The sequence below is a fragment of the Mustela lutreola genome, chromosome 4, assembly GCF_030435805.1.
Source record: "Mustela lutreola isolate mMusLut2 chromosome 4, mMusLut2.pri, whole genome shotgun sequence".
Classification (NCBI taxonomy): Eukaryota; Metazoa; Chordata; class Mammalia; order Carnivora; family Mustelidae; genus Mustela; species Mustela lutreola.
In genome coordinates this window covers 24,622,673-24,633,483 of record NC_081293.1, presented here as the reverse complement: position 1 = coordinate 24,633,483, position 10,811 = coordinate 24,622,673, and the positions used below count along the sequence as shown (strand labels likewise).

The window sequence follows — 10,811 nt, the reverse complement described above, 5'->3', positions numbered from 1 at the left end:
GGACCCGCCTGGAGGCCAGCCTGAAGACCACCATCCTTCTGGGAGGGGGAATGGCCTGGGTGCCGAGCTCCTCCTGAGCCTCTGGAGCTTCCCCTGCGCCTCTGGACGTGAGCGCCTCTCTCTCCCAGTACACTCTGGCACGAGCACCAGCCGCGGTGCTCCAGCGCCAGCGAGGCAAAACCGGGGCTGCCGGCCAGAGGTGGGCGCGTGGGGTGGGCGTCTCAGCCGCGATTTCCCTGCAGGCCCTCGGCCCCAGGGGCGGCGCGTCCCTCCTTGCAGACAGCGGCAAAGGGAGCCTGGGCGCCGCGGGCAAGGCCGCCCACCGGAGTCGCCGCGCGCCGGTTTTTTTCTTTAAGCGCCCGGGCCGACGCGGGGCAGGGGTACACAGTCCCCGCCGAGATGACCGCGGACCGCCGCGGGCACTTCGGAGAGGAGGAGGGCGGGGAGAAACGACGGAGGGAGGGGCGACCCACTTCCTGGATCGCCTGCAAACCGGGACAGTGAGATCAGTCCGTGCTGCGCCGCGATGTCGGGGTCGGACAGGAGCCTGGCGAAGGGTGAGGCCGGCCGGGCGCGAGAGGCGGGGTGGAAGCTCGGCGGCTCACAGTCGTGTGTCCTGATGTGGCTGCTCCGGAGCCACCTGGGTTGGGGGGGGGGGGGGTTGTCCGCCACCCACGGGGATCGGGCCGGGCCCGTAGCGCGCGCGACCTCTCGGCGGCCTGGTCCTGGGATGGCGGCAGGATGGGGGTCCCCGCCACTTTCCCGGCGGTGAGCGCCTCAGCGTCTCCCCCGCAGGAAGCGCGCCCCCGGGACCGGTCCCTGAGGGTCTGATTCGCGTCTACAGCATGAGGTTCTGCCCGTACGCCCAGAGGACACTCCTGGTTCTGAAGGCTAAGGGAATCAGGTAAGGACCCGGCAGCTGCTGCGGGGGCGGCCGGGTGGGACTCTCCCGGGTAGGGCCCCAGGGGCTTCCTTGCCTGCAAAATAAACCATTCTCAGATGTTCGGGGGAGGGGGAGGGGGAAAACAAAGCAAATTTTGAACCCACTTCCCGGGGTGAGGGGTGGGAGGAATGTCACAGATTACACCAGTTAAGGAAACCCCATTTCTATCAGTCTAACCATTTTTATGGATTTGGAAAGCTGAGGCTCTCGTAAGGTTGGTGGTGAGCGGAGAGCACAGGTAATGACCATCAGGGGCTCTTCTAACTCTGGTTGATCTCGGATTCCTGGTCCGCTGCCCTTTGGCTTTACCCCCACCTTCTACATTCACGCCTGTTTTATGTGATCCTGTTTGCTGTTACTCTGATTATACAGCCCCTTCCCTAATTGTTGGCAGTTTATTTAGAACTGAGTCCAGGCCTTACCCCTCCTGGCAGAGTCCTGAGTCAACTGTACTGTGCATATTTCTGTAGGTTGGGTTGTTGAGTCAAAGTGTGCATGCCTAAAAACTCAGTCTTCTGCGAAGCCTCTTTGAAATTAAAAACTATTTTTTTTTTGGTGTATTGGTTATCCATGGGAATATGCAATAGTCACTTGGTTCCTGACACCAAATATCCATCGGCATTGGCTCCCTTCGAATGATCTTTGGAATCTGTTGAGCAGACACGGAAGTTTAAAACATAGCTCCCATTTCTAAGAAATTTCCCATCCATGTGCTTAGGGTTTATAAACTAACTTTAGTTTTCTAGGGGGAGAATTTGGCAGACAGTAATTTTCCCTAAAAGAATGTGCGATGCATTCTAAAGGGGAAAAAAAAATATCTTCAGATTATCCATCATTTCACTAAGATTTGCATCTTACTTGGATGAAATTGATCCTGAACACATAGCAAAATGCTCAACATTTAGTACCATTAATTCCATTAATTCCATTTAGTACCATTAGTACGATTTAGTACCGTTAATTCTCATATACTAGGTAGTGAATACAGTTGGTTACCTCAGATAATTTACAATTAGAATAAGCCCCAAATAGAGTATCTTATTCACAATCTTGAGGCATTTCCACTTATTCATTCATTCAACAAATATTTACTGAGTACCCTGAAACCATTTTTATTGTCTTCATAGCATTTATATGTTTTTAAAATTTCGCTCTTTTATGTTTATTAATATGAACAAGGCACACAGAATCCCTGCTTTCATGGAGCTTACAATCTAGAGAGGTGACATAATGAACATGTAAATAAATGAACGGGGTAATTTCAGATACATATCATCAGGTCAATGAAGAAAGTAAAACAAGGTGATCATCTAGTAGAGGCTCTAAGCAACTTCAGAGAGCATAGTCAGAAAGGGCCTCTTGGAGGAGGTGGCATTTGACCTGAGAAGACCGGCAGAGATCAGAGGAACAAAAAATGTATATACTTTAAGGTGAGAACCTGTTTGGCAAATTTAAGGAGTATAAAAACGCCAGTGTGGCCAGCTTGTAATGACCAGAGGGTAAATCCTGGGAACAGGTGTGACAGGTAAGAAAGATCCAAATCACATGCTACAGAGGGCTTGAAGTACTATCCTCGTTGCAATGAGGAGCAATCACAGGGTTGCAGGCAGGAGGATGGCCTGATCCAGTTCACTTCTGTTGTGCAACACACAGGTAGGGAGGGCAGAGTGGAAGCAGGGGAGACCATTGTAGAGGTCGCGCTTAAAGCTGGTGTTTTGGACAAGGAGGCAGGCGTAAGGCTGAGAAAAGGCTCTGATCTGGAGATCTAGCTGACAGATCTTGTGATCCATTGGACTTGAGAAAGAGGGAGCAAGGGAAAAGGAACCAAGACTGAATCAAATCCTAAATTTGGGGTCTGGTCAGCTGGGTAGATGGTAGGGCCAGTGAAGATTTGCTCAGAAATAAAAAAATAAATAATAATAAAAAAAAGTTCCATGGTCTTCATTGTCTTCTGTGTCTCTTTTAGGCATGAAATCATCAACATCAACCTGAAAAGTAAGCCTGAGTGGTTCTTCAAGAAGAATCCCTTTGGCCTGGTGCCAGTTCTGGAAAACAGTCAGGGTCAACTGATCTACGAATCTGCCATCACCTGTGAGTACCTGGATGATGTATATCCAGGAAAGAAGCTATTGCCAGATGACCCCTATGAGAAAGCTCGCCAGAAGATGGTGTTTGAGTTATTTTCTAAGGTGTGTGTATAAGAAATTTCAGCTCCTGTTTGAAAAAAACTTTGTTTTTTAAGCTAAATCAGTGCTGTCATTTATGATTCAGTGAGGTGGGAAAGGAAAACACAGCTGTGTTCTTATCTGCAAGCCCTTCGCCATCTGGTGTCTGCTTCTTGGCTCTCCAAAGTCAGCCCTCTTCACTCTTCAGGCACTGTTCCTGCCACACTGAATGTTTTGTTTTCCCATACTCACTGCCTCTTCCTGAATGCTTGCTGGAAGGCTCTTCCCCTTTCTCACTTTGCCTGGTTATCTCCAAGTCCTTTTTCATTTATCTTCTTAGCTTCTGCTGCCTTCCAGAAGCTTGTCCAGGTGGGGTCAGTGCCCAGCTCTGTGGTCCCTCAGGTGCTAACTTCTCCTGGTCAGTGAGTGCCCACTTTCTTACCTGTGTGTTATACCCAGACTCTGAGCTCCTTTGGGTGAGGCGGTGTTCCCATCACTGCTGGCTCACTGTCCAGGTCTGTGACCAGCCCTGCCACAACCTACTGGTGTGACTCTGAGGAAGTTATTCATTTACCTTTATTCATTTACCTCTGTGCCTCCGCTTCACTGAGGAGACAGAGGAGTATAATAATTTCTCTCTTCTTGTAGATAAAAAACAGTTTATGTAAAACACCTAGAGCAAAGTCTGACTCACGGTAAATGCTGTGTTGGCTCTCTGGCCAAGGTGTCTAGCAGCAGGCATGTACTTTGTGCTGGCCCTAGCTATTAGCTGACAATGTCAGTGGCATTCCTGTAGAAGAACTCTTTGTATCTTAATCAGTGTCAGGGTTGTAGATAATTCAAGCAATTGATACTAACAAAGAAATGCCCAATAGTGAACAATCAGAATGGCGTGTCTGGTTATCTCTGTAGCCTGTTATTTGTCAAGATATGTGTCAGCATATCTTGTCTTCTTTAAATGGTTAAAGAAATACCTAGAAGGTGAAACTTACAGAGAGAGCACATTGTGTAAGGAGACATTACAAAGGGAAACCAGTGGGGGAAGAAAGAGGGAGTTATCTAGCTTAGCAGACAAGAGGGAAGAATAGCACAGATGCCATGGTTGAAGTCATGGAGAGGGAATGTGACAATTACAAGAAAGATTTTGGAGGATTAAAAAAAAAAAAATAGGGGGGCGCCTGGGTGGCTCAGTGGGTTGGGCCGCTGCCTTCGGCTCAGGTCATGATCTCAGGGTCCTGGGATCGAGTCCCGCATCGGGCTCTCTGCTCAGCGGGGAGCCTGCTTCCCTCTCTCTCTCTCTCTGTCTGCCTCTTCATCTACTTGTGATTTCTCTCTGTCAAATAAATAGATAAAATCTTTAAAAAAAAAAAAATAGGAACAAAGATTCATTATGGGGACATCTGGCTAGCCCAAACGGTAGAGCATATGACTCTGGACCTTGGGGTTGTGAGTTCAAGCCCCACATTGGGTGTAGAGAGTACTTTAAATAAAAAAGAATGAGAGAGAGATTCATTGTTGTGTTTCAAAAGAAAATAAGCTAAAAGCTGGAGATGCCCACCATTACTTCCCAGCTCACATTCAGGGAAGAGGTAGCTTTAGGTACTGTATGACCCCACCCTCATGGCTATAGCTCAGCAAACCAGAAATGCCCCCGCCTGCATCCCCAGCCCAGTCATCTTCTGAGAAGCTGACACTGAGACACGTAGACTAACAGTAAAGGTACTGAAGCTTTGGAGATGTGTGTGTGTATATATAGATGTGTGTGTGTGTATACACATAAAATTGGAGACTTAATCAAAGCCATACAAAAAATAAATTTTGTCTATTTTGTCAGCCTCAATAATTCTGTGAGTCGCTCAGTGTCTTTTTAAGACACATTTGGCTCAAACTCACCAAAGTGGGTTCTGTTAATCGCAACTTATCAAATTCTGACCAAAACAGCACCTTATGCCCCCAAACTGTTTCTAAGATCAGTACCCGACTTCTGTGAACACAAGAATTGGTGCACCTTTCAGGTTTCTTGAGCACCATGATCTGGGACTCTGAGGGCTCCATCATGCTTTTCTGTGAGGGGGCCGGTGTAGTTTGCCTCACTGGTAACTATGAAATTTTTCTCTGTGTAGGTCCCATCTTTGGTAACAAGCCTTTTGAGAAAACAGAATGAGGAAGACTGCTCTGGCCAAAAAGAAGAATTGCGGAAAGAAATCAGCAAGCTAGAGGAGGTAATCTCTTCTCCAAGGTTCTGTCAGAGTAAATGATACACTGTATCCCGTCCTCCTCTTCTTTCTACACTGTTCTTTATACTCCTCTTCCCCAAAGCAGTTTGTGGCCATTAGTAATCACACCAAATAAGGAATTTGAGGTTAGGACAGATTGCTGTAAGCTGTCGTGTTTAGGATAGAAACCCAAACACCTAAAAATATTTTGTCATGGCTTGCTTTTTTTTTTTTTTTTTAAGATTTTATTTATTTATCGGTGGGGGGGGGGGGAGAGAGAGCACAGGCAGACAGAATGGCAAGCAGAGGCAGAGGGAGAAGCAGGCTCCCTGCTGAGCAAGGAGCCCGATGTGGGACTCGATCCCAGGACGCTGGGATCATGACCTGAGCCGAAGGCAGCTGCTTAACCAACTGAGCCACCCAGGCGTCCTGTCATGGCTTGCTTTTAAAATACTCTGTCACGCTAACAGTAAAATAACAAGGAAAAAAAAATGCACTAACATTTCCACAGTTTGTCCCCTGTTTTCATTTTTGTATGCCTGTGTCTAGTCTTACCCGTATATTAAAACAAAACGGGAGGAAGGGAGGAAGGGAAAAGTTAACATAACTGTAATCAGAGCATACATACCGTGCTGTGTTCTTTTTTCTACTTAATAGTACATATTAAACATTTCCCACCAGCGTTTGCCATGACTCCTAAAGACACTTAGAGAAGACTGGATGAGTTTTTACCTCCTTTGGGGCACAGCTACCCTTTGGGCCTATAGATCATCAAGTCTTTCTCTTGGTTTTGAGACATTAATATGCACTCTCAGCGTTGGGTTTTTACTGAAGGAAGACATAGTTCCTGCCTTGTATGGGAATGCATCCTAATATTTTATCAGTATTAAGCTTGTTGTGAATTTTTTTGGAATTTTTTTTCATTAAGAAAGTTAACTGGTTTGCTTATTTTTTTTTTTAAAGATTATTTATTTATTTGAAACCCAGAGGTAGAGATCACAAGTAGGCAGAGAGGCAGGCAGAGAGAGAGAGGGAAGCAGGCTCCCTGCTGAGCGGAGAGCCCGATGTGGGGCTGATCCCAGGACCCTGACCACGACCTGAGTCGAAGGTAGAGGCTTAACCCACTGAGCCACCCAGGCGCCCCAGTAGTCTGCTGATTTTAACAAAAATCATGAATGTGATTTTGTTGAATGTTTTATCCGTATCACATCTATTGAGATGTTCATGGAATTTTTTTCTCTTTAATCTGATGAATATGGTGTTGATTTTTCTAGTGTTGAACCATGCTAGCATTACTGAGATAAAAACTCTAGAACTAGTTAATATTTAAATAATTTGCATATTATTAATAAGGTTGGATTATTTTGTTTTCATAGTGTTTTTGTTTTTTATATTAAGGATAGTCTAATTTGATAAAATGAGTTGTATTTTTTTTAATTTTTTTATTCATTATTAACATGTATTGTATTATTTGCCCCAGGGGTACAGGTCTGTGAATCTTCCGCCTACACACTTCACAGCACTTACCATATCACTTACTGTCCCCAATGTCCATATTCCTTGCATTTCTAATCTCTGAAATCATTTGATAGGGTTTGGCTGTTTCTGCTCTTTTACTGACTACCTGAGGAGTTCAGTAGCTAATGCACTTACTTACAGTTTTTCTTGATTGTATAATGCATTAATGACCAATATATTACTTCTAAATAATATCTTAGTTTTGCCCAATTAAGGTTGTTTCTTTTTTTTTTTAAAGACAGATTTTTTTTTTTTAAGATTTTATTTACTTATTTGACAGAGACACAGTGAGAGAGGGGACACAAGCAAGGGGAGTGGGATCCCAGGACCCTGGGCTCGATCCCAGGATGACCCCAGCCGAAGGCAGACACTTAGACTGGGCCACCCAGGCACCCCTCAATTAAGTTTTAATAGGCAGGATGTTCATTGTTCTGTTCTAAATTGGCTTTTTATGCTGTTTCCATTGTGATTTTCTCATTGCCTAGCTGTTATTTATCAGTGTACTTGTAAGTTTCCTAAACTTTTTGCTGTTTTCTAATTTAATTACATTATGGTCAGAGAATACATGTGGGATACTATTTCTTTGAAGATTAACACTTCTTTTGTGTTTGGCAACCTACTAGAGCCTATGGACCCCTTCTCAGCATTTTTAAATTCTTAAGTTAAAATATATAAGATTAATTCTACTGTGGTTTATTTCATAATGGAAATATCTGCTAAATTTGGGGTTGGTAGGGGAGGAGGGGAGTATATACTTTTTCCCCATCTGCCTTCATAGACTCCAGATTAAGAACTCGTGCCTTACAGTGAGTAGTGCCATTTCCATGTTTTAGCCTGTTGAGTGGATTATTTCGTCCTGACTGAAACTATCCTACTTAATTTTATTTATACATAATATAATAACCAGACATTACAGTTGAAGGACAGACCCAGTTAACATTGATTAGTTGTACAGTTCTGAGTGCCTAATAATTGCAAGGCACTCTCCTGAATAGTGTGAGAGGTAGAAAATAAGATGGTCTATACTCTTTGGATGATTAGCTTGGTTGTGGACCAAAGACAAATACACCAGTAGATATAAGCCATTAGTCTACAATGCAGAATGTTATATGGGCCCTGAGGAAAACTATGAAAGTTTTATAAAAAGTTAAGTTGGTTAGGTGTTAATTAGTTCCTCTACTTTGGCAAAACCATTAACACCAATGCACATTCTTGAATTTCAGAAACATACTCTTTGTGTTTCGTTTTCAAATAATTTTATTTGACATTGGTCTAATGGTTAACCCAGTTATTTCCAGTGTATTTTGAGTCAGTTTTTTTTTTTTTTAAGATTTTATTTATTTATTTGACAGACAGAGATCACAAGTAGGCAGAGAGGCAGGCAGAGAGAGAGGAGGAAGCAGGCTCCCTACCGAGCAGAGAGCCGGATGTGGGACTCGATCCCAGGACCTGAGATCATGACCTGAGCCGAAGGCAGCGGCTTAACCCACTGAGCCACCCAGGCGCCCTTTTGAGTCAGTTTTTTATTGAAGTGTTACATACAGAGAAGTACCCAAAGCATGAGTACAGCTTGATGAATTTTTACCAAGTGAACATAGTCATGGAACTAGCACCCATATCAAGAAACATTAGTTTGGGCTGTTTTTATACTTTATACATATGGCATTCTATAATATGCACTCTTTTAGGTCTGGCTTCTTTCATCCAGTATCAGCTTTGTGAGATTCACCTCTGTTATATGCAGTTCTTTCCTATCCTTTCAACATATGACTATAGCACAGTTCATCCATTTTACTCCTGATGGACAGTAAATGTTTCCACTTTGGGGCTATTACAAATTGTGCTGCAATTGACATTCTTCCACCTATCTTTTGTTGAACATGTGTTCACATTTCCAAAGAGTAGAATTACTGGGTTAGAGAATAACTTGCACTTGGCTCTAGTACATACTGTTAAAACACAGTTGCACCAGCCTAGACTCTGACCAGTAGTGGTTCCACACCCTTGTTAACTTTTGTCTTGTTCATTTTAGTTATTACGATGGATGTGTAGTCGTTGACATTTTGGCTCTAAGCTGCATTAATGTAGTTGAATACCTTTTCACATGGTTTTTGGCCATTAGAATATCCTTTTTTTTCCTGAAGATCAAGTCGTTGACATTTTGGCTCTAAGCTGTATTAATGTAGTTGAATACCTTTTCATACGGTTTTTGGCCATTAGAATATCCTTTTTTTTCTGAAGATCAAGTCTGCCCCATTTTCTATTGAGTTGTTTGCCTTTTTTCTTATTGATTCCTGGGAGTTCTCTCTATAGTCTGAATACCAGTCCTTTGTTGGATATATATATCACAAAGATCTCATATTCTGTTGCTTGCTTTATTTTTCTCTACTTTCCAGTTTATTTTGTTGGTTGTTGGCTTCATCCCAAACCAGGAGATCCTAAAGTTCAAACAAAATGCCAGCTTGAATACGTCAGAGTAAAAGCTGCTGCTCTCACTTGCTCTACTTAACTTGCTTTCATCATTTCTGATGATGAGTCTTACTAAATGCACCAATTAACAAGTACTCTTCTGCTGTTTAACGTTCAGGTTCTTACCAATACGAAGACAACCTTCTTTGGTGGCAATTCTCTTTCTATGATTGATTACCTCATCTGGCCCTGGTTTGAACAAATGGAAATTCTGGAGTTAAATGAGTAAGATATTTGAATATTTTGTGCATAAGTAAGAATAATGCTAATTGGAAGAGGATATATTGACCTTTTTTCTGAACAAAAATTAGGATATTTTATATAACTAGTATGAATGGGAATAGGCAGACAGGAGGAGAGTCTTGGACTATCCAGGGCAGGTACTCACCACCCTTCTCCACTCCTGGAGTGTGTGGGGGAGGGGTGGACAGAGAGTTCCAGAACATGTAGTAAAATCTTTCAAAAGTAACTTACTCCTTTCATTCTGGTTAAAGATCCATAAGGAGGTATATTTTTTATAACACATCATGCAGGATTGTCTGACCAGTGTTACTTCCCATTTACCAGCAGGATTCCCACACTCTTCCAAACTCGTGTTCTGCATTTGGCAGCCAAATTGGCTTACTATCAATTCTTAGAGCTTGGAGTTCTTTAGGGTTATTTTTAGTCACAGTCTGGCTGTAGAATAAATATGTAACATTCATGGTTGTCTTTCATGTTCTCCCTTTAAAAAGTTACTAGTCTGCCTGGACAAATTCTCATGCTAACTGAGCAAGTCACTTCACTTTCTAAGATTCCTTGTCCATAAAACAAAGACCTTTACAATACCTTCCAAACCTAATATCCTGATTATGTGCATTTTAAAGAAGTATTTAAAAGATTAGAGGAAAACAAAAAGAAACTGCAGAGTGCTAATGATAATAGGAGCCTTGGTAATGCCTTCTACCTTTTCCCTTCCCACAGTTGTGTAGACCACACTCCAAAACTTAAGCTCTGGATGGCAGCCATGAGGAAAGATCCTGCGGTATCAGCCCTCCTCATGGAGCCCAAGGCTGTTCTAGGTTTCCTCAACCTCTACTTGCAGAACAGCCCCGAGGCCTGTGACTATGGGCTCTGATGGGGGCAAGAGTTGGCAGGGAAGAAAGGTCTGATATTTTCCTTCCCTAATATGAATAAAATAAGCTTTAATTTTATCAAGGGCTCTCATGTCTCACTGGATCACCTTCTCTGATTTGACATCATGGCTAAACTGTGGGGTTTCCTTAAGGTCCTCCTGCGGAAGTGGAAGCACATTTCCTGTCTCAGGATACTTCTGTGATTCTAAGGGTTTTATCGTAGTCTATGCTAAAAACCTCCTAAATCATCATCTCTGGTGAGAACTGGACTTCAACCTAGATTTCTTATTGCCTATAGGACACTCCACTTAGATACCTTGTTTCAAGAGCTGCCCGCTCCAGTTTTCAATTCCTCATTCTTTCCTTGCCATCAGCATCACTGCCT

General features: G+C 43.3%; 1 protein-coding gene across 1 annotated transcript; it reads left to right on the top strand.

Moving 5' to 3' along the window:
- The first annotated feature begins 372 nt into the window (after nt 1–372).
- Nucleotides 373–10,504, top strand: GSTO1 (glutathione S-transferase omega 1). The gene is made up of 6 exons (XM_059173269.1): nt 373–557; nt 796–904; nt 2,910–3,132; nt 5,232–5,330; nt 9,430–9,536; nt 10,275–10,504. The coding sequence occupies exons 1-6, from the start codon at nt 527–529 to the stop codon at nt 10,426–10,428; spliced, it is 723 nt and encodes a 240-aa protein (XP_059029252.1). The 5' UTR covers nt 373–526; the 3' UTR covers nt 10,429–10,504.
- The last annotated feature ends 307 nt before the right edge of the window (nt 10,505–10,811 follow it).

What these genes read in the sequence shown, in the direction of transcription:
- GSTO1 (XM_059173269.1), top strand. Translation starts at nt 527, where the DNA reads ATGTCGGGGTCGGACAGGAGCCTGGCGAAGG. An exon ending in AAATCAGCAAGCTAGAGGAG is followed by an intron (nt 5,331 to 9,429) that starts GTAATCTCTTCT and finishes TTTAACGTTCAG; the next exon opens with GTTCTTACCAATACGAAGAC. An exon ending in GAAATTCTGGAGTTAAATGA is followed by an intron (nt 9,537 to 10,274) that starts GTAAGATATTTG and finishes CCCTTCCCACAG; the next exon opens with TTGTGTAGACCACACTCCAA.